The sequence below is a fragment of the Cervus canadensis genome, chromosome 12, assembly GCF_019320065.1.
Source record: "Cervus canadensis isolate Bull #8, Minnesota chromosome 12, ASM1932006v1, whole genome shotgun sequence".
Classification (NCBI taxonomy): Eukaryota; Metazoa; Chordata; class Mammalia; order Artiodactyla; family Cervidae; genus Cervus; species Cervus canadensis.
Genome location: NC_057397.1, coordinates 39897853 through 39922580, shown reverse-complemented (window position 1 = coordinate 39922580; position 24728 = coordinate 39897853). Strand labels below are relative to the sequence as shown.

Below are 24728 nucleotides of genomic sequence, written 5' to 3'. Positions count from 1 at the left end.
ATTTGTTTTCTCCTAAGCCCTGCCCTGGTCTCTGTATGTGGGAAAAATACTTTGAAAAGAAAGCAACACTAAGATAAGAGTTATACTCTTTGCTCTTCTATCCTGTTATCCATAATATAGTAAAACCCTGTGTGTCTGTGAGCATTCCTTCTTCCTTCTTGTTGATTCATTTTAGTTTTTCAGTGAACAGGGTGGGTTCATCAGAAAACCTTGACCTTCTAGATAAGTGGTTCTTAAGGTGTGGAGGTGGGAGGGAAGCAAAAAGATATGAAACTCTCACAGGGAATGTTTCCTGTGAGAAAGGAAACATGCACAAGAGGGTGTTTGTGCATGAGTGTATTTGCATGTGGGCAGATAGAGGAGCTGCTGCTGCTGCTAAGTCGCTTCAGTCGTGTCCGACTCTGTGCGACCCCATAGACGGCAGCCCACCAGGCTCCCCTGGCCCTGGGATTCTCCAGGCAAGAACACTGGAGTGGGTTGCCATTTCCTTCTCCAATGCATGAAAGTGAAAAGTGAAAGTGAAGTCGCTCAGTCGAGTCCGACTCTTTGTGACCCCATGGACTGCAGCCCACCAGGCCCTTCTGTCCATGGGATTTTCCAGGCAAGAGTACTGGAGTGGGGTGCCATTGCCTTCTCCGAGATAGAGGAGGGAGCCCTGTAAAAACTTTCAGGAGATTCTGATAAACACCTGTGTTTCTTTTGATTGAAAATCACTGTCCTGCAGGTGAGCGAGTCAGAAAACAGCAGTGATACTGGAGTTTAATATTTGGAGAGGTGGGATGTCTCTGGTAGGTGATCAAGTCCAGGAGGTGGGCTACCAGCACGGGATGGAGGTGAAAATTATTGGCGTAGAGGCCAGGAAAAAGGCTGGAATGCTGGGTACGTCCACCCTAGGATGACTAAGCTTTGGCCTTCTCCTCTGTCACCCGCAGTACTTTCCGGAGCATCATGTACATAATGTGTGTTCAATAAATACTCTTAATAGACTGCACACATTTCAGAAAAATGTATTATTTTTAATATCAAGTATGTGAGCATGCAACATCGCTAAATACAAAAGTCATACAAGCTCACAAATGACTTCAGAGACTGCCACTCATAATTAAAGAACAATTTTGGGCCTATTAAGACATCATAAACATAGATCCTTTCCTGTTTTCACTTGATCATTAGACATTTCCACCCTGTTATTAGTGACTTCGGTCAGAAACCACTGCCTGCAGTTACATTTCTTTACCTCTTATTGCTTCTCAGAAGAGAACAATATCATTTATGTTCTAAACCAGTGCATTTCCACTGTGTCTGAGTAAGACACAGGTGTTGAGCATTTACTGTGTACAGCTCTGGGGGTGCTACCTAAAAATTGGAGGCTTTCTGCCTCTTACCTGCTGAAAAACATTTCTATGAATTTATGATATCAGTATGTCAGCACAGGATGCTTAAAACTGACAAAGGGTAAATTTGAAAAGTTTACACCTGTTGCACATCAGTTGAAAACCTGAAAATTTCACATTTCTAGTTAAACAAAATGAGTAGCATGGAACATAAAAAATCTAAACCATGCTAAGTTAGCAGACTTCATTTCAGAAAAATGTCTTTTGGGAAGTATAACCCAAAACATGTTTTAATTAAATTTATTATTGTTATTTAAAAAAAAAATACAATTGCTACTCACATCTATGTTATTGCTCATCTAGGTAGCCTTGAGAAAGACAAATGCCCTTTTCAGGACTATTTCCTCTTCTAAAATACGGAGACTGATCTAGTCCATCCTTAAAAGTTCCCTTCTAGATAAACATGCTCTGTAACCGGCTTCAGATTTATGGCATGTGTAGTAGAAAACTCCCAGGAGTCAGATAAATACAGGTTCAATTTTTTATTTCATCATTTATTAGCTTTTTAAGCTTGTAAAACTTATACCTTATTCAACCTTAATTTCCTGATTTGTGAAATGGAATAATAGTACCTCTTTAACTGAATTGTTTGAGGATTAAATGGGAGAATATGTGCTCTGAAGTGAATAGCATAAAGTCAGTTGGTTAACAGGCATTCAATGTGTATATTCAAATCAATGTCTTAGTTTTCTACTCTTTCCTTCTCTCCTTAAAAAATCAATTCCATGTATATTACTGACTTTCAAGTAAAAGATATTATGGTAAAACTTGGAAGATACTATGAACTTTTGCTGAGCAACATTTCAGGATGTGTAATTTTCTGGCTTGGGAATATCTCTGGGTTTGAATATAGCAGACAAAGTAGCAGTAAGAGGTCAAAAATAATTCAAAAGCTCCATATGACTTCACAATTTAGCAACTATAGATATTCAAAGACGAGCATGATACCACATGCATTAATAATCATATATCACACAGGAATAGAAATCCTCCACATATACTCAGCACTAGTCCTAAACTTTACAAAATCACATGAAATCAATTTGGAATTCCACAATTTTAAGGATGAAGAGAGCTTTACCTACATTCACAAAAAAGCTATGAGTATAATAAATAAGGATACTGTAAAAGTGATTGTATGGGTTGAATGAGTTAAATGGACTACCAGAAATTGTCTACAATAGCCTCAGGAGCTTCTTTTTCCACTTGTGAGTGTAATAATAGGTGGATTTGTTTGAATATTAACTGGATATTTTGGATCCTATTGGGTTAAGCAGAAGGAAGTACTCTAAAATTTAATCTTTCCTATTTTCTCAAAGACTTACACTGTTAATTTTTTTTTTTTTTTTTTTACTATATGCTTGATGACCAAGTGATATCCATGCCCCTATCCCACTCATTCATAATGTACTGTAGAGAGAGATGAGGGCAAACTTACCTTTCATCCTTCATGTAACTACAAAGGAGGGCTGAGTTCCTGGTGTATCCAGGTAGATTACCTGTTGAAATGCTGCTTAAACTACTTCATATGGAATGGTATCTAAGACCTTGAGGACAGTTAAGTGGGGTCTTTATTGTAAAGGGTCTTCCTTTTGCCTGCTATGTGTCCAATAATTCATGAGCCATTGGCATATCACTGGTGCCTTATTTATTACCACTGAGAAATGATTTCATAATACTGACCAGAGGGATTACACAGCTCATAGAAACTTTCCATATAAGAACCACGATGTCAAAACACAGCAGAGGCCATCAACAGTATTAATAAGGATTTTGTCAGCTTCTAATGATGATTATTATTGTATCAGAATGCAATTCACACTAATTATTAGTAAAAGTTTACAAACATTAAAAAGTGCATAATAACATTTGGATCTGATAGGGCTGAAAAAAGACATGAAAAATACAACACAAGGGCTTTACTTTTGTGATTGGTGTCCACATGATTGCAAGGTGATTTTCTCCATCTTTTTTAGCTCCATGGAGATAAGCTGTCCTCCAAATGTTAGTAGTATCATACAGCACTGTGAGAAATTTGATTCCAGAGAAGAAAATATTTCCAGTGCTTAGTATTATTTTCTCTTCACTTTCCCACATCCCCAGTTCTCAAAAAGTCCCACAATTGGAAATAAAAATATTAGTTGGAAAAAGTTCTACATTTGGGAATAAGACAAAATTTGCAGACTGAACTCTGGTCTGTGCAGACACCAAACAGACTGAATTCAGGTAATATTCACATTAATGGATATTTTCAAATGTCTGTATAATAAGCAAAGGAGTCCTGATGAATCTGTTAGACTTAATTCATCAGCAGTGAATTAAGGGGACAGATTGTTTTAAAAAAAAGTGTGTCCTATCTTGTGTACACCACCACGCTATGGAGCAGAATTTTTAGGCAGCCCTTTAAAAAATGAGTGGTATAAAAATTCACAGTAATGTGCATCATTTTTGTTTTTCATAAGCAATCGAAGAAGGGGGCAGTGCTGAGCATCTATATTGTACAATACAAAACAGTGTAAATAACAAAGCAGGAACGCACAGATACATAATGCTAAAAACAGTACTTTCTGGATGGTTCTTTTACTGGGTGAATACTCAGGCCAGAGATATTTAAACTCTGGGGTTCAACCAACCCTTTGCTATTAGACACAATTAAATCCTCTGACATTGTGAGGGGCCAGATGCTACAGGAAGAATCATCATCTAGATCACTGCTACTCTCTACAAGCATTTCATCATATGGTCAAGTGAAAGGATCCGTACAAAAATGACATCCAAACACAAGCCACATGATTTCAACCATTGCTAATGCCAGAGGTAGAGAAAAGTCTGTCTGCAGCCACAGCCTCTGCCCCCACTTTTAACATAACAAGCAGGTTCCTGCAAAGCAGTACAGCCATTTTCTTCTTCCCCTTTTCACTCTTGGAAATAAATGCATTCCAGCCAGGCCTGGAGATTGGAGACATCGTCAGGTGTTGATGAAGGTCAAAGTGGAGTGTTAACTTTCAGATTTTGCGGCTTCTCCCTGGGCTTCCCCACTTTGTTCTGTTGAATTTCGCTGTGCATCTTCTTCCCCTTCTGTTAGAGACATAAAAAGGATAAAGGCAAAATAAAAATGATTGCTTATATTTACTGACTGTCAACATCTTATTGGACATTTTAGAAATCCTCTATTCCTAAATCTTCATACAGACAAGTACATTTTCTTGGTAATCAACGCCCCATCAAGAAAACAGCTTATGACTCCCCTTAGGACTTAGCCACTGGTGGCTCAGTGGCTAAGACTCCGTGCTCCCAAAGCAAAGGGCTCGGGTTCAATCCCTGGTCCAATCCCTGGGCATGTGGCAACTAAAGATCCCACATGCCTCAATTAAGACCTGGCATAGCCAAAATACACAAATAAATAAATAAATATTAAAAAGAAAGAAACAGCTTAAATGTTTCAGTGCCAGTGCTAAAAGACACTTCAGTCGTGTCTGACTGCGACCCCATGGACTGCAGCCCACCAGGCTCCTCTGTCCATGGGATTCTCCAGGCAAGAACACTGGAGTGGGCTGCCATACTCTCCTCCAGGGGATCTTCCCAACCCAGGGATTGAACCCAGGTCTCTTGTGTCTCCTGCACTAGCAGGCAAGTTCTTTACCACTAGTGCCACCTCGGAACCCCTAAATGTTTCAAGGGCAGACTAATTCTGGTTCTGGGAGAGCATGGCTCAAAAAGGCAAAAAATAACTGAGTTTCTTAAGTGGTTAGTGATGCTCTATGCTTTAGATAAATAGTTGGGAAATCTCATGGCCAGGTCATGGTATGGCACTTGTAATTTCACCAGTTACAGAAATCAAATGTGTCTTTAGGCAGAAATCAGAAGTAGGGAACAAGCTTACCTTTTGATGTTTGACTGACTGTCTTATTTTAAGAAATAGTTTAAAATTGTGTTTTACATTATTTTGAACACATGATGATAACCTAGCTGACTTCTCAGAGGTTTAATTAATTTAAATTAAAAACAACAGTGGAAGGACATTATGTCAGGTGGTTACCCCCTAGTTGGATAGTTATGATGGCCTCTGGCCTGCCCTGATGGAACTTACGTACAAATCCAATAAAACCACCTTCATAATTGCACCCTTAGCAACAATCTAAACACCAAAATAAAAAAAATGCTTTCTCTCCATATTGGGTTACTTTACTTGGGTGCAAGCAGCAGACAACTCTTGATTTAAATATTTGCATGTGTTTACTAAGCAACCAATAAGGCTTAGTAGACAAAATATTTGGAGGTCTTGAAAATTTTTACTAAGAATTTATTACCATCACTCAAATTCATAAAGGTAAGCAGGCTGGCCATTATTTAGCTGGAAACGTTGAGGGCAATTTCTTCTTTATGCTTAACAAGTACATATAAGACACCTCACCGTACACCATACTTGGTGCTGTGCTTAGTCGCTCAGTTGGGTCTGACTCTTTGCAACCTCATGAACTGTAGCCCGCCAGGCTCCTCTATCCATGGCATTCTCCAGACAAGAATACTGGAGTGGGTAGCCATTCCCTTCTCCAGGGTATCTTCCTGACCCAGGGATGCAACCCAGTCTTCTGAATTGTAGGCGGCTTCTCTCTATCGTCTGAGGCACCACCTACTTTAGGGAAGCCCACACCATACTTTAGGGAAATTTAAAGCAGTTTTTCCACATAAAAATCATATTCTGTGCTAAAGGGGTTTCAAAAAATACCATGACCCATTATATAGAATGTTCATGTACTATTTTCATTATTAGAGCAATGAGCAAGCCCCCAAGGTTTGCAGATAGTGGAATCTGAGACGTGTAGATTAGCATATGAAATAAGAACTTGATAATATTAAAGATGAAAGTGACTGCATAAATACAAGATGAGGATCTTGACTCCATGGAGCTTGGGACTTTCTGGGTATCCAGGGACACTTCTCAGGGCTCAGCATAATGCTAAAGACACAGAGCTGTGGCTACATAGATGCTTGTTAACAAATCAAGATAAACATGAGACGATAATATTGTTGAACACAAACTTAAAAAGAAGCCGGAATATTCAGGAACTACAAATGAAGTCCCACACTATTCTCAGCTAGTATTATTTAATTTGTCACTGTACAGTTGTCATTTTTCTAATATTTTAGACTTTTGGTCATAGTTATTATTTTTAGTTCTTTGTACTTAGAATAATAAAGTCAGTGCTATTTATACTTTGCCTTAGTCTGGACTTTGTGATTTTTAAGAGAAACAAAATTCTTTCAGAGCCCACTGAATTGCAATTAACATGTAGAAATATTTTAACATCTGGAAGCATAAAGATTTCTGAGTTATTTTAAATTATTAACATTCAATTACAGTATATTAACATAAATATATTTTTGTATTAATATAAAATTTCAATTTATTTAAATTTTAACATAATCTATATAGATTATATTGAGACTATAATCTCTGGTATAAGAAAAGTCTTGTGGCTAATGGGTCTTAACTTCAGTGAGAACAACAATGACAAAAAAAATTAAACTACACTATGAATAAAAATATCCTCATGTTAAGGGTGGCTAAATTAATGTAGATTATCTAAAATAGAATATTTATACAGAATACAAATTTAATGGAAAATTTAGCAAATTCTCAAAGATTGCTGGAAAAAATATATCTACTTCTTTATGCCACCAAATTGGAATGATTCCCTATAGGCTTTCTCAGAGTTAGCAGTTAATTTTGAAAATTAACTCCCAGTAGTAATGATAGAGAAACAAGGAAAACTAAAATATACTTCAGTCTGTGTGCTCCACATAAGCGATTGTTATGGTTTTATTTTCAACCTGAATTTGAAAAGACCAATGTATAACTAGCTGATCTGTAATCACTGAATAGAGTTCTGTCCCTAAGCATTTTAAGGTTGCTGAGCTATTTCATTCATATATGTATACTCTGACTCAGTTTTCCAATACTGTAACTGGAAGGCTTTGCATAAAAATTCTAGTAGCATAGAAGTTACAACAACAATATCAAGTTGTTATCACAAGTCAGAAACTGACCAGTGTTTTTCATATGTATAACATGTGGTTCCTTAATCATGAACTGCTTTTTATTTTTAAAGATTTTTTGCATAAGTGTTTTTTTTTTTTTCCCAGAGAAATACATTCAGCTTTGATACTTGCAAAAGCTATGGATGGAAGAACTATCAGGGGATTCAGAAGTATTTTGACATGTCAAACTTGTTATACTTTTTCATTGGTAAAGTTAGGTTTGGTGGGTAGGACTTTGGGGCCCAATAATAAGACAGCCTTTCAAACTCAGTCTATGATTCAAGAAAAACTAAAAGAACTTCTTACCTAAGACTTATTTATATAACCGACTATTTTACTACCATTCTCAACAAAAATGGTCCTCGAGACCCTTTTATTTTGAAATGGTTCTGGGAATTGAGGTCTGTCAGACTCACCTGTGAATCTTGTTAAACATCTAATGTTGTTAAATGTTAAGAGATGGCCAGTATTGTCCTAGCTCCAGCTTTGTTAAATGTTCTTCATAAGATATTTCAGAGCTTTTATAGAGATGAGGATTTTTTTAAAAACTCATGTGTTTCATTGATTGCATTAGTAAAATCAGATTAAGGTCTCTGCATCTGAGTAGCAAACACTGTAAAGCAGAGTGGGAGTGATTAAGAGGTTAGTACCTGCCTTTTACCTTACATATATAAGACTGTTCATGACTTTCTCCGGAGAAGGCACTGGCGACCCACTCCAGTACTCCTGCCTGGAAACTCCCACGGATGGAGGAGCCTGGTAGGCTGCAGTCCATGGGGTCGCTAAGAGTCTGACACGATTGAGCGACTTCACTTTCACTCTTCACTTTCATGCACTGGAGAAGGAAATGGCAACCCACTCCAGTGTTCCTGCCTGGAGAATCCCAGGGACGGGGAAGCCTGGTGGGCTGCCGTCTATGGGGTCGCAAAGAGTTGGCCACGACTGACGTGACTTAGCAGCAGCAGCATGACTCTATCAGGTTACTTCCAAAGGTGTTTTTTTCATGCCTTAATCCTACTTAGTGAAATGCTGCAAATCACTCCATTTTCACAGAGATGTCAAACAACTCACCTGTCTTGTTGATATCAAGACCTGCTAATTTCAAGGCTAATTCATTGCTGTTGCCACTTGCAGAGGAAACCAGGATATCATGTATTGCATTTCTTCTACCCGTTCTTCCTGAAGCAATAAAATCTGCATATGTAGTTTCCACATCAGTCATTGCTAACAAATATCCACATAGCAGGGGCTACAAAAAAGAGAAAAATTGATAGGTAAATGTAATGGTGGCCAATGGTAAACACTTAATAAAAACACTTATTAAATTACTGGCCTATAATATGAATGTGAAATAACTGTCTTGCTTACATGTCCACAAAGCAAGTAATACTTTGATTACTAATAGTCAGGGAACACAGATGTTTTCTGTGAAGAGCCTGATAGTAAGTATTCTAGGTGTGAGAGTATATAGTCTTTATCCAACTACTCAACTCTGCGGTTGTAGTGCAAAAGCAGTCAGAGAGAATACATTAAATAAAAGTAATAAACTGTATTTATAAAAATAGGCATACAGCCATATTTGGCCAGCACGCCATAGTTTGTGGCCCCTGGAGTAGGAAATGGCAACCCACTCCAGTATTCTTGCCTGGAAAATCCCATGGAAAAAGGAGCCTGGTGTGCTACAGTCCATGGGGTCACAAACAGTTGGACACAATGAGCAACTGAGCACACAGTTTGTGGACACCTGTTTTAGATCATAAAATTCTCCTTCTCTAATATAATTTTAGTCAGTCTTCAACCCCAGAGAGAAGAACTTGAGATCAGTAGCATACCAAGGTAGTGGGGGTGGAGTGGAAGGGTTCCATCCTAGAGGTAAGTAGTAAGCAAGGGTGTTGTTTGCAGAGAATCTAAGAACTATAACGAGACTGGCCAAAATCCAGTTTGCTTTCCATTATCACCATGCACCAGCAATTCTAAACTATGCCAATGATCAAATACTTCTCCCACCCAGTGCAGGAGGACAGCTCCCTGGCTGCCCCCTTGGTAAGTCATTCCTTGAGAGGAATAATAATCTTTCTTGATTGAATTTTTTAAACAAAACCTTCAAATTTAAAAAGGAGTCAAAAAAAGTGAGTTTTCCCAAACAGACATGGTGGCACACATCAGTTCAGTTCAGTTCAGTTCATTCGCTCAGTCGTGTCCGACTCTGCGACCCCATGAATTGCAGCACGCCAGGCCTCCCTGTCCATCACAAACTCCCAGAGTTTGCTCAAACTCATGCCCATCAAGTCAGTGATGCCATCCAGCCATCTCATCCTTTGTCGTCTCCTTCTCCTCCTGCCCCCAATCCCTCCCAGCATCAGGGTCTTTTCTTTTTTTTTTAATTTTTTTATTAGTTGGAGGCTAATTACTTCACAACATTTCAGTGGGTTTTGTCATACATTGATATGAATCAGCCATAGATTTACACTTATTCCCCATCCCGATCCCCCCTCCCACCTCCCTCTCCACCCGATTCCTCTGGGTCTTCCCAGTGTACCAGGCCCGAGCACTTGTCTCATGCATCCCACCTGGGCTGGTGATCTGTTTCACCATAGATAGTATACATGCTGTTCTTTTGAAACATCCCACCCTCGCCTTCTCCCACAGAGTTCAAAAGTCTGTTCTGTACATCTGTGTCTCTTTTTCTGTTTTGCATATAGGGTTATCATTACCATCTTTCTAAATTCCATATATATGTGTTAGTATGCTGTAATGTTCTTTATCTTTCTGGCTTACTTCACTCTGTATAAGGGGCTCCAGTTCATCCATCTCATTAGGACTGGTTCAAATGAATTCTTTTTGATGGCTGAGTAATATTCCATGGTGTATATGTACCACAGCTTCCTTATCCATTCATCTGCTGATGGGCATCTAGGTTGCTTCCATGTCCTGGCTATTATAAACAGTGCTGCGATGAACATTGGGGTGCACGTGTCTCTTTCAGATCTGGTTTCCTCAGTGTGTATGCCCAGAAGTGGTATTGCTGGGTCATATGGCAGTTCTATTTCCAGTTTTTTAAGGAATCTCCACACTGTTTTCCATAGTGGCTGTACTAGTTTGCATTCCCACCAACAGTGTAAGAGGGTTCCCTTTTGTCCACGGGTCTTTTCAAATGAGTCAACTCTTTGAATGAGGTGGCCAAAGTATTGGAGTTTCAGCTTCAGCATCAGTCCTTCCAATGAACACCCAGGACTGATTTCCTTTAGGATGGACTGGTTGGATCTCCCTCCAGTCCAAGGGACTCTCAAGAGTCTTCTCCAAGACTACAGTTCAAAAGCATCAATTCTTCGGCGCTCAGCTTTCTTCACAGTTCAACTCACATCCATACATGACCACTGGAAAAACCACAGCCTTGACCAGAGGGACCTTTTTTGGCAAAGTAATGTCTCTGCTTTTTAATCTGCTATCTAGGTTGGCATAGCTTTCCTTCCAAGGAGTAAGCGTCTTTTATTTCATGCTGTAGTCACCATCTGCAGTGATTTTGGAGCCCCCAAAAATAAAGTCTGACACTGTTTCCACTGTTTCCCCATCTATTTGCCATGAAGTGATGAGACCAGATGCCATGATCTTAGTTTTCTGAATGTTAAGCTTTAAGCCAACTCTTTCACTCTAATCTTTCACTTTCATCAAGAGGCTTTTTAGTTCCTCTTCACTCTCTGCCATAAGGGTGGTGTCATCTGCATATCTGAGGTTATTAATTTATTTCTCCCAGGCAATCTTGATTTCCAGCTTGTGCTTCCTCCAGCACAGCGTTTCTCATGATGTACTCTGCATAGAAGTTAAATAAGCAGGGTGACAATATACAGCCTTGACGTACTCCTTTTCCTATTTGGAACAAGTCTGTTGTTCCATGTGCAGTTCTAACTGTTGCTTCCTGACCTGCATACAGGTTTCTCAAGAGGCAGGTCAGGTGGTCTGGTATTCCCATCTCCTTCAGAATTTTCCACAGTTTATTGTGATCCACACAGTCAAAGGCTTTGGCATAGTCAATAAAGCAGAAATAGATGTTTTTCTTGAACTCTCTTGCTTTTTTGATGATCCAGTGGATATTGGCAATTTGATCTCTGGTTCCTCTGCCTTTTCTAAAGCCAGCTTGAACATCTGAAGTTCTCGGTTCATGTATTGCTGAAGCCTGGCTTGGAGAATTTTGAGCATTACTTTACTAGCGTGTGAGATGAGTGCAACTGTGCGGTAGTTTGAGCATTCTTTGGGATTGCCTTTCTTAGCCAGGTAACACACATACTTAAATATTTAATGAAGAAATATTTTCAAGGTAGAATATGAGATACATGTAATTACAAAAGATCACCAAATGTAAGTCTTTAAGTTCATTTCCTATGTTAAAAACTCATATCTTTTCCTGAAGGGCAATGGCAGATGAATATTGAGATATGAATAATGAATTTCTATTGGATTAATTTTGTTTAAACAGAAATTTAAAACAACACAATTTCTCTCCTACTCTTAGAGATTCAAATTACATTTGATCACAGTTTAAAATTAAAAACCCATAACCAATAATCAAGAGAAAGGAAACTTTTCAAAATATATGAAATGTAGAAGAAGCTAAAATTGTGGAACCCATCATGGACATGCACACTGTCACTCTGAAAAAACCTGATGCCATTTACAGTGTAATTCAGGATGGAAGTCAAGCACCTTCCTTAAGACTTAGTTCTTCTCCCAGTGTGTAACTAGAGAGCTATTAATTTAATCTGGGGAACTCTTTTATACTCTCCTGTAAGAGCAAGCTGAAAGAGGAAAAAGCACAGAGGAAAAGCTGAAATAGGTAATATATGAATAATGCATGCTTTACTGTGACTATAGTATGGATAACATTGGTTTCCAATCACTTGACTATATTTACCATTCTTTTTCATGGCAATGTGATTTAATGGAGATTTAATAAAATCTCCAAATGCTTCTCAGAAGATCCTAGGTTTAGTTCTGGCTTTGCCATTGGGTCATGGAGTGACAGTCAAAAAAATCACTTGACCTTCTGGCCTTCCATTTTCTAATAAGTAAAGCAGGACAGCTGGACGACATAATCATTAATGACACTTTAAGTGAGAGTTAAAAAAAATGATTATTCAAAACTATCATTTCTAGAATCTTGAATTTGAAATTCCCTGCTGTGACCATTACCATGTATTTTTTTTTTTTTCTTTTCCTCTTACTCTCAATGAAGCTATTCTTCACACTGGTCATATCTTTAATTTCTTTAACCTTTTTTCCTTTTAGTTTCCTCTTAGCCCAGTGTGGATCAATTGCCCACCACTTCATGTAGCGTCTTATTAGCATCAAGAAGTGCGTTTGCTCTACACCACCCGGAAAACAGCACAGTGCACTTTCTTTGATCTCATTACTTGGTGGCTGAGTGTTACCAGAAAAAGCCACAAAACTGTGCCAGTTGGCTCAACTAAACATTTTTTACTCAATTATTTGTACATATTATGAGTTGTAGAGAAATTCTTCTGTTTCACTGTAGTTGACTCTTCACTATGCTGCTCTCTGTGGGAAGCATTTCAAACCCTTTCTGCTCCACACAACCAGATACTACCTGCCTTAAGAAACAACTCTGAATCTTTCTTCTTGGAAAAGATTAAGATATCTGTTACAAGTTCTTAAATTTCTTCCTATCTCAAATATATTTCTCTGCAAATCACTATTTTTTTTTCTAGATAAATTAGCTGCTTTCTTTTTTAAGGCATGCTACTGATTCTATGAAATTAAAAGATGTTTGTCCCTTGGAAGGAAAGCTATGACAAACCTAGACAGCATATTAAAAAGGAGAAACATCACTTTGCTGACAAAGATCTGTATAGTCAAAGCTATGGTTTTTTTCTGGTAGTCATGTACAGAAGAGAGAGTTTGAACATAAACAAGGTTGAGCACTAAAGAATGGATGCTTTCAAATGGTGATGCTGGAGGAGACTCTTGAGAGTCCCTTGAACTTCAAGGAGACAAAACAAGTCAATCCTAAAGGAAATCAAACCTGAATAGTCATTGGTAGGACTGATGCTGAAGCTAAAGCTCCAATACTTTGGCCACCTGATGTGAAAAACTGACTCATTGGAAAAGACCCTGATGCTGGGAAAGATTGAAGGCAGGAGGAGAAGAGGGTAACAGGGCATGACATGGTTGGATGGCATCACTGACTGGAGGGTCACGAATTCGAGCAAACTCCAGGAGAGAGTGGAGGATAGAGGAACCTGGAGTGCTACAGTCCATGGAGTCACAGAGTCAGACACGACTTAGTGACTGAACAACAACGACAAATTGATTTTATTTCTTATTACCTCCGATAGGACCTTGCTGAATCCATTTTTTTTTTCCCTCAGTAATTTGTGTCTTGTTTCTCCTCTGGATTTCTTCTTTAAGTCTATAAGCCTGTTCAAGTGTTACCTTACTTAAAAAACTGCGCCAACCATTCAACTCAATACCCTTTCCTCAACCTTCATACATCTTTGCACTACCTTCTCTTTCCTTCATTAAACTTCTCAGAAGGGTTCAGCTACTTTTATTTTCTCATTTTTCTTGAACCAACCTTTAGAATTTTTCTATTCCATTGGCCTTTGTATAGGATTTTTTTTTTTTACAGAGACTACTTTCTTACAAATCATTAAATGATCTGTTTTAACATTAAATAACTGCTTGAAGTTTCTTCTGAGGGTCCATCCTGTTTGAGCTCTCTAGTTGATACTGCTAGTTACATTGTCCTTGAAACTCTCCCGTAGGACAAATTAAAAGGTATGGGGCAAAATAGGAATCAGGTGTATCTGTATTTGATTCTAGAGTTTCCATTTACTTGTTATGTCATGTCTAATCCCTCTGTACTCAGTTCTTTATTTATAGATATGATAATATACTTAGTTCCCAGGATGATCATGAAAATTTACTTGGATTATGTATCTCAAGAGCCTAACACAGTGTTTGGCACATGGTGGGAAAGTGCTGATTAAAAAAGAAAAAAAAACAACAACTGTCACTTTACTTAGCTTTCATGATATCTTATTGTCCTGGTTCCATCCCATTTGACCTTTATATTCTTTATGATTTCCCTTTCTAGGGTCATCTTTAGAAATAAGGGCACATTTTGTGGAGATTTAGAATCAGTCATCGACCTTGTTTACTTACTGACTTGAATAACTCATCTAATTTCAATGCTTCTAATTTCTCACTATGGATAATACAAAAGTATGCATCTCCTATATAGAACGTTCTCCCAATCTCTTTCACACACAAGAGGAACTGGCTGCTGAATAGGGGACTTCCAGCTGGTTTTGGAAACATTTCAAATTCAATAAAAAAAAGTTAGACAATAATAAAACACAAACAGAGAAAATCTGCATCATTAATACACCATGTTGATCATGTGCCATGCTGTGCTTAGTTGCTCAGTAATGTCTGACATTTTGCTACCCCAATTTTTTAGTTATTTCTTTACTTAATATCCATGTCTAATCATTTGCCAAGTCATGTTGGTTTTTATTTGATGTCACTCATAATTATTCTCTGTAAGACATAAGAAAAACTCTCACCAGGATTAGTGCTGAGTTTTCCCATAACCTGGGAAGAAGCCACTTTTGGTGCACTAACTTTAACCACTCACTCTCACACTTTGTATGTTACAGAATAATACATATATCTTCCCAGATCTTCTCTGATGGTGCATTTGTTCAAGTCTGTTAGTCTGCTTGTTTTTTTTTTTTTTTTGGTGGGGGAGAGGGCAGCATGCATGGTCTTAATCATCCTGACCAGGGATTGAACCCATGCCCCCTGCATTGGGAGCACAATCTTAACCACTGGACCACCAGGGAAATCCCCAAACTTGCCTATTGAAATGGATTTAGCCATCAAAATTCAGCCAAATCCCATCTTCTCTTTGTCTTCTTTCCCCTATCTCATCAGTTACCATTCCCACCGGCCCTGATTTGTGCCTGTAAGGGCACTAAAATTCTAACTAGCATTATGGGTGACTCACCTTCTAGACATATCACAAGTTCTGACAAGACAGGAACTGCAGTTTGTTAATATTTTAACTGCAAAGTATTCCTAGTAGAGCCGTTAGCACATTGTAAGTGCTGAATAAAAGTATGTTGAAAAGAAATGAACAATGAGAAAGAAATATATTGATAGCCTTTCATCAGTAGCCACAGAGCACATCCCTACTCCTGATGGAACCTAGGTCTTCTGCACTCAGGCAGATTCTTTACTGTCTGAGCTACCAGGGAAGCCCTATATTAAATGACCAAATTCTAAAACTCTGGAAAGTTTTATAGATGAAGAATTTGAGGACCAGAGAGTTCAAGTAATTTGCCAATTTTCACATAATTAATTGTTTGGAATGAAGGTCTGCAAATTCCCAGTCCACTCTTTCTGTTCTACCAGGTTGCTTGTCTATAGGTAAGCTACGAATTTGGATAGTTTTTGACCTTGAAGTAATTCAGTATCATTAAATATAACAATATTTTCATTACTTACTTCACCACCATTAACAAACATAGTACTTAGTTTCTATGTTACTTTAAAGATTTATAATTGGATATCTTTACAGATATCTTTCTATGGTCATGTTTTGAAATAAGGACACATGCTGTGGAAATTAAGAATCAGTCATTGACCTTATATCCAGCAAATGTATCTGATAAAAGAGTTACAGGAATAAGTTAATCTCACATCCATTGTTATTGTCTTTCATTCTTAGTCTCTTTATGACTTTTTAAAACATAGGCTTTAAAAATAGCACAACTGCTATTATTTCTCATCTAATAACAAGGTTATGAAGCAGGCAAATCTTTTTTTAATTGATGAAAGTAAGTTTCAGGGATGTTAAGTGACTGCTAAATGGAGCACAGAACTATGACTCAAACCTAGGTCTGTGAGTTTTGCATAAAGAGTACTGTATTCTGCAATAAAGTTCCCTGTTTTTTGTCATTATCATTTTTTCAAATATAGACTGTCATAATAATACTTATATATGTGGGAGTTTACTTCTAATTCACATTGCTGATAACAGATTTAACAAGATTTGAAATATCAGAGTGAGACACAAAAAAAGTGCTAACACTTTCCATGAGAAGATATGAATTAAAAGGTGTACTGTGCTATGATTTATATATCTGGGGATGTTAATTCCTAGGGATGATGGTAATTCTACTTGTAAGAGGGGAGCCAATGACTTAATTTGAATTTTCATTAAGGTACTCCTAAAAAAATGAGCTCATGGAAGAAGAAACAGGGTTATGAGAGATGTACTGATACACGTATATTGTGTTCACCTTTGAAATGTGTATGCCTAGTTTTCAATTGGATTGAGTAAAGACAATAACAAGAATTGTAAGAGAGTACTTCTGTAAACTTCTTTTCTCCTTAAGCATTTATGAAATATATTTGCTAGACTGATGTGCATCCAGTTATAAACCTCAGAAACTAAGTACTGGGCGTTCAATTATGGCACCCATTATAATCATTAATATAATAGTTATTATTGTAAAGTAGTATAGCACTCTTTTTACATTTGCTTTCTCTAGACAATAAACTTATTTTTCACTAAAAGAACAACAGCTGACAAATAATGCTTATGTAAATACATGAAGGAAAAATATAATTACATTTTGAAATAAGATATATAGATGCTATAAACTGGATCTTTTTTTTCCTCTCTCCATGATTATACTTCCTTAGTGAGTTCCCATTAGGTGCTCAAAACAGTCATTTTTACATGCATAGCAGCTATCTTTTCCTCGTCCAACTAAACATTTAGACACGGCTCTTAAATTTATTGATATGACTACCAGAGACTGGAAATAACTTTTACAGCATTATAATCACTGTATAATGACTTCTTGTTTGCTCAGACATTCTGGGGAAACTGTTGCCAAATGTTTTGTCTGACAGACATTCACCCAAAAGTGACAACAAAAAATATCTAATAAGTGTCGGCAGCTGGTAGAGGTTTAATAGAGTACCACTTAGCACATATTCTGGCCTTATATAAAATAAACTAATCAGAAGAAAATTTGGAAAATTTACCAAAGGGGGGCTTTGGTTCCATTAGAGCTTCCTGTTTATGTTGCTATAATTAGAATAATTAGAATCAGAATTAGTATTTTGTCATGTATAGAAAGGATAATATTCTTTTGTTTAATATCTAGAAAAATATAATATCTAGAAAAATATAATACAATATAAAGAGCTATTTATACTAATATCCAAAGTCTGATTAGAGAAAGGAAAAGACATTTTATTATTTAAGTATTGTACTGTTTAAAATTAAATTTTAAAGCATATCTCTAAATATTGATATCTAAAAATCCAATCTAAACTCATGACTAAGAAATAATCTTGTTTTCCTTTCCCCCCTCTTAAAAAAATCTCACTCTCCCTTTTTATCAAAGGAAAGAGTATATTGGTATTCTAAATTTTATTTTGTTTGTCTAATGGATTTCTAAAGTGAGATAATTCAGTTGGACTTTCCCTTATTCATGCCCTTTGTCCTTTTAAATATCATTTACACAAATTGAGAGAAGAAACCAGAAGATTTCATCCTAGTAGAATTTATAGATTTAAATAGATTGTACTTACGTCTCCTATATTAAACAAATTAAAGCGTCCACACAGATGTATCCTAAGAGAAGTTGGGTCTATGAAGCTGCTTAAATGATTTTTATAGTGACATTGAGTCATGAGCCAAATGGTGACTGGATAACATGCTAATTTTACTCCTGTAAATGGGGACACATGAAATGAGACTCACAGACTTGGAAGAAAGAATGGAGAGAATGTCATCACAGGCACTGAAGTCTTCTAATATAAATGGTATGATTGCTTTCAAAACAGAAGGAAAATACTTCCTATCTATCATTTATAAATGCAATTCCATGACTTCCCAATTGTTACTTTATAAAATAACATTAAATTTGTTAAAAGTCCTTGAGTAGTTTACTATGTGCTTAGGGCTTGGTCTATACGTTAGTGTTTCTGAAACATTTTGGTCTCAGATATCTATTATATTCTCAAAAATTATTGAGACCACCAATGAGATTTTGTATATATGGTTATATCTGCAAATATTTACTATATGAGAAATTAAGACTGAAAATTTTAAATATTTATTAATTGACTTAAAATATAAATAACAAGCCCATTACATGTTTCCATAAATAATATATTTTTAGTGAAATAAAATATATTTTCCAAAGCCAGGAAAAAAGTGACAAGAATGGCATTATTTTACATTTTGAAATTCTCTGACTTAGTTTCGCAAATGTCTGGCTTAATAAAAGACATCTGGTTTCTCATATCTGCTTCTGCATTCAATCTGTCTCAATATGTTGTTTTAGTTGAAGTATATGAGGAGAATCTGGCATCACACAGATTTCTTAGTTGGAAAAGTGAGGAGAACTTTAATAGCTTTTTCAGATAATTGTCGATTTTTAAATTTTGCAATGGGGAATCTAAAAACCGTATCAATATGCTTCCCATACTGCTTTATTAAAATCTATTGTCTACTTTGCACTTTAAATGGATCTTTTGACCACATATGTTTTAAAAAAAATATCATTTGGAAAAATATTGGTTCACTGCAAAATTTCCAAATGGTACCATAGGTCATTATACAATATTTCATTTGTTAGTAATGCCATCTATCTCATCAGAAAAGTTTTTAAGAATTGGGAAACTGACAAGTTCACAGGAGCAGCAAACACATTTTCCAAAATTGTAATTTTTGTTTGAAAGCTCAGCTTTTATCATTGGCAACAGATACAGTTGGATTTTGCCTCTTTTGAAGTGACAAGTTCACTCTGTTCATTTTCAAGAAAGTCTCTGCCAAATACCCAAGTTTGAAAATCCACAGTTTGCTTGTCAGGCCTTTCAAGTAAAAATGGTGATTCATGAGAAAAGTTGCAAATTCAGCTCTTGACCCAAGCAGTCATTACAAGTACTTTACTTAAGACAACCATGCGGTTTGTACCTGCTTCAGTGATGTACCAGTTCATCACATAGAATATTAAAAAGACCTCTACTCAAGGGTGGAGATTGTATATATTTTTAATATGTTAATATATCTTTACTGTTTGATCATGTACATTCTTAGGTAAATCTCGCATTTTAAAAATATTAACTCTGAGTGTGTGGTGGTGAAGAATACCAGGGTCACTAGCAGAGTTTGCTGCTGCTGACTTGATTCATGCTAAGGTGTCAGCGGTTTTCCTCACTATGGTTCCGCACCATTACTGCAAACGAACATCAGTCAGTTAAGTGAAAAAGGCAAACACTTCAGTATTAGTATGAAAATTATTTTGAACTTGTGAATCCACTGGAAGTATCTCAGGGAATGACTGAAAGGGTTTGTGGGACATGCAGGAATTGGGGGACCAAATTTTGAGAACTGCCGATCTACACAGTAACAGAAAGCTGTCCAAACAACACTACAGATTACAGAGGGAACCCTTTAGCAAAGAACTTAACTAAGCAAGTTTTTGATTCCTAAAATACTTTGGAAATATCAGCTATTTCCATGCTAAGCATTATCTTTTTTTTTTTTTTCCTGTATAAGGATATTACTTATTTATCTAATTCAGGCTTAAGAGGAATCTAGTAACTTTTTCTAAAAACAAACCCCCGGTCTGACATATCAGAGGGTTTCAAACTAAGTCTCAGGAGCTCAGAACAGAGTGACAGAACTTGAGGCTACTTTAATTTCCCCTTTTTCTTGAATTGGCTTATTTCCCAGTGACACTTTGGAGTGAGTGACAGTAAAGATATCAAGAACAGCATTCTATTAATAGCAACAATTTGAAAATTTCCACAAAAGTCTCCTCTGCTAAAGCATAATTATAATTCCTGCACTAGATTATGATACTGCATTCTCTGGAATACCATTTACTATAATGGGACCCTTATCGTTATAAGAGTTTGAATAGTGTCCTATCAAAAGTACACTTTAAAAAAGCAATCTCATATACTGAGTTGTAACACACAATGATGCCGACACACATTAATGCTGCCAAGTCAAACCCTCTTTTGTTCTAAATCCAAGGCACTGACTTTTTTTTTAATGACAAAATATTGGCAGAATGAATTTTGCCTAACATGAGGGAAAAACAGCTAGTCTTTGATGGTTTTTCACAGTAACATTTTGACTAATACTACTAGAAATAATAACCCATCTACATTTGTCGGGGGGAGTTCTTCACATAGTCCCTGATCTTCAGTGTATAATAAAAATTCTCAAGTTCAAGAATTTCCAACATTTGATATTAACGATTATTCTGTTTTCCCTCTATTCATCAAATCATCTCTGATCTCCAGTCAAGTGATAATTGTGATCCTTATGCCTTCATTTAAGATTATATATATATTTCCTTAAATGACGTGGGCATATCTTCATATTGTTTTTGTAAATTCATGACCTAGTTCATTGTATTATTACTTAACTTCTTCTCTCTTCTTTTAGCCAGATTCAAATCCTTTTTGTTTTCTTTCCACAGTACCTAACAAATCAAAACTTTGTAATGAGAAATCTGAGCCTAAAAATGTTACAAAGCCAGAAACACGGGCTACCTTGCTTGAGGAAACATTTACAGTACCTAATTAGGCAACAAGTGACCTCAAAGCTACTTGTGAATTTCTTTGCTCCTTTCTAGCTGACCTGTTTACCATCCCTAAAAACAGCAATGTATTGTTTTGCACTTCTTAAGTCTTATTTCATCTTCTTACTCTCCACTGAAAATCTTGCCTATTGACTTTATAGAGAATGTCAAGGACATCCTACATAAATTCCTTCAGTTTCTCTTTATCATCACATCAAAACTACTGTGTCTTTATCTGAGTCCTTTTGCCAACATGAATACCCGACTAGTGACCCTATTATTGTTCTTTCAATCCTCCCTTGCCCTCCTGCCTTTTCTCTCCTTCTCCAAAGCCTATAAAATTGCTTACATTTTACCTGTTATAAAATATATTTCATCTTTTAACTCTGCATGTTCTTACAACACTCACCTTTTACTTTCATTTATTCATAAACTTACAAGAGTTAGATACTAATTTTCCTGCATCCTTTACATTAGCAGTACCCAACCTTTTTGGCACCTTTTTGGTTTTGTGGAAGACAATTTTTCCACTGACCAGTGTGGGGGTTAGGGGGAGAGATGGTTTCAGGATGATTCAAGTGCATAACAATTATTATGCACCTTATTTCTATTATTATTACATTGTAATATATAATGAAAGAATTATAAAACTCATCATGATGCAGAATCAGTGGTAGCCCTGGGCTTGTTTTTCTACAGGTAGACTGTCCCACCCGGGGGTGACAGGAGACAGTGATACCTAAAGCACATTGCTTATGTCCAGTCTACTCCATAATCTCGTTTTGGTTACAGTCACCTTGGTAACAGGAGCCTTGGGGAGGGGCTGTGCCGCCTGGTTCCAAACGGGTCACAGACTGCGACTAGTGGCCTAGTCTAGTGGTCTAGTCTAGTCCGTGGCCCAGGGGTTGAGAATCTCTTCTTTACATTGCTTTAATTCCTCTGAAGTTTAACTTACATATCTATCAACTTACCAGAACTAATCACAAAATTACAGATTAATCACAAAATTCAATGGGTTTTTCATAATAATCATCTATATTAAATTACATATAACATTTTACATTGTTATTCCTCTCTCCTTGAAACCTCTTTCTCCCTTGGCTTTGATTGTGATTGTACTCTTGATTCCCTCACAGTCTCCTTATATTTCTTCTTGCTCTTTCCCTCCCTTATCTATTAAGTAGTAGTTATTCTCTTTTTTGTTCTTTATATTCTCTTTGGTAATTCCATTTGTCCCAATTGTCCTAATTTTCAACTATGTATAGATGGCTATGATATCTATAATGGGGCAAGATATTTTTTTGAAGCGTAGCTTGGGAATTTTTACTGCCTATTGGATATTCTCCCATGGATGTCCTTAAAAACTCAAACTCATTAATTTTGCTTTGCTACATCTCTACCTCTACTCCCAAAGCTATTTATTATCCTTATCATTTTGGCTCAGACAGTAAAGAATCTGCTTGCAATGCAGAAGACCTGGGTTTAGTCCCTGGGTTGGGAAGATTCCCTGAAGAAGAGAATGTCAACCCACTCCAGTATTCTAGCCTAGAAAATTCCACAGACAGAGGAGCCTGGCAGGCTACAGTCCATGGGATCGCAAAGAGTTGGACACGACTGAGCGACTGAACTGAACTGAACTTCCATCTCACTAGTTCTTCCCATTCAATCAATTCTCAAACTTCCTTATTTTAATTCTATTCATTCAATGCTTCTTAAATATTCTTCATTTCCATTCTTTCTCTGGTCACTCCCTTTATCTTCTCTCTCAACTATTGCAATTACAGGCTAACTACTTAGTTATCTAAACTTATTCTTCTCCCACTCACCCTTTACACTATCACCAGAATTAACTTTCTAAAACATAAAATACTCAAAAATCTTCAGTGGTTCCTAGGAACCCACAAAACACAGTTTTAGGTTTTTTGCATGGCCTTCTGAAATTTGAAGGCAACCTAATTTACTTTCTTTTTTCTCCTATACTACTTCTCCCAAGCATACAAAGTTAGATCACAGTAAACACTTGCAATATCTCTTGTGTTCTCTTACTGGTCTTCTCAAGCTATCTTCTCAACCTGAAGTGATCTTCTCTCCCAATGACAAAATCCTCCTCATCTTTCAAGCCTAGTTTATAAGCCACACCACCTCCCCATCTCCAGGTATTATATAATGAATAATTTTACTATAATATTTATTTGGCACTATGGACTGAAGTAACAACACACACATGTAAGCATTAATTATCTTCATGGTGCCCTTCTTCTTATATATTCTTTGAACTCTGAGTCTTTTATTTTTGAGTCCCTCAGAATGCCTGGCACAAGATTTTGTATATTATTCTTACATCTGCCAAAAGTACATTGTAGATTTATTTAATTATCTTACTCTAGATCTTAATCGTTAAAGTAAATTTGTCAATGTTATACCATTGTCAATGGTAAAAGCAGCTCAGAAAGCACTTTACTTTATTCTTATTTATCTCATTTTCTTGTCTCACAATACTTTTCATCAATATAGAGATGAACTGTTATTTCCTCTAACACACTTTTTCTTCTGTGTATTCTTAATTATGACAAGATTCTTAAAAATAAGAGCAGCAAAAAGCACTCCAGAATTCCAAGTAACCTATTCTATTTTCACTTTATTAATGCATGGAATGATTTATTCTGTCCTTTTGTTAAGGTTTTTGACATCATTTAATATTTTAATAGGTTTATAAATCATTTATTAGCTGATCTTTGAGACATCCCTGCTGAGATAGTCAGTTAGCTGAAGAAGTACTGCCGGTTGGCAAGTGACAAGTAATATTACTTGCACATTACAGATGAAGAGACTAAAGCAGAGAGGTTGATTGACTTGCCCGTATCTTCCACAGTGAGTGGTAGTACTGATGTCAGAATGGGGCCCTGGAGTTATTCACATTAAAACCACAAAAGCATCAACAGCCTGGTGCTGCTGCTGTTCTTTATTATATAATAGTCTCTAAAGCCTCCTGTTCTGGCTCTCTCTGAGTCCAAAGAGGAAATATACTTTTAAAATCTGTACCTTCTCACTAAACTATTTTTCTACATTAAATAAATATTTAGCTTTTGAAAGGATGTTTGAACATCAACACATTTCTTCTCAAAATAACTCATTATTAACTTTTATATCTGATCAAATCAATCTCAGTAATATTGTCTGTTCTGTTCCAAGTTGTAACTATGACCATAAAACAGATATTGTTTACTAATTATTTATCAATAATAATAACAAAAATATCAAGTATTTGCCAGAAAGGTCACTAAGACTTTTATGCGAATTGTATAAATTTATCAACAAGTGTATCAAATAGGAATGCTCATTATCTCAGTTTTACAGATAGGATAATAAAGGTTTTGAAACACTGTTATGAAACTGATAGGTGATCTAATCAGTTATAAAACCAATTGACATTTTCCAACATTCATTTTGGAACATACTATACTTAATTTTTTATTGATGGCTTGCGCTCAGCATTTATTTTAAATATGTAAGCAGTTCACATACTGTGTTGAGACTTACTATGTAGGGTGATATTTTACTGACATCCCTACAGAACCCAACTTTTTAATATTATCATCAGATACTCATCATATTCATTGACACTGCAATTCATTTCTTGATTTCTATATTC

At 36.5% G+C, this 24728-nt stretch overlaps 1 protein-coding gene across 2 annotated transcripts in view; it reads right to left on the bottom strand.

Moving 5' to 3' along the window:
* Positions 1 to 992: 992 nt before the first annotated feature.
* The window catches only part of PKIA (cAMP-dependent protein kinase inhibitor alpha), a 96647-nt gene continuing 72911 nt past the window's right edge, over positions 993 to 24728 (bottom strand). The window contains exons 1-3 of one of the 2 annotated variants that reach the window (XM_043483739.1): positions 18066 to 18193; positions 8508 to 8685; positions 993 to 4472 (exon numbers count right to left, since the gene is read on the bottom strand). In XM_043483739.1, coding sequence (XP_043339674.1) covers positions 4393 to 4472; positions 8508 to 8685; positions 18066 to 18167 — 360 coding nt within the window. In that variant the 5' untranslated portion in view covers positions 18168 to 18193 and the 3' untranslated portion in view covers positions 993 to 4392. Of the gene's footprint in view, positions 4473 to 8507; positions 8686 to 18065; positions 18194 to 24728 lie in introns of those variants that run through there. The other variant, XM_043483740.1, reaches the window with a different exon arrangement.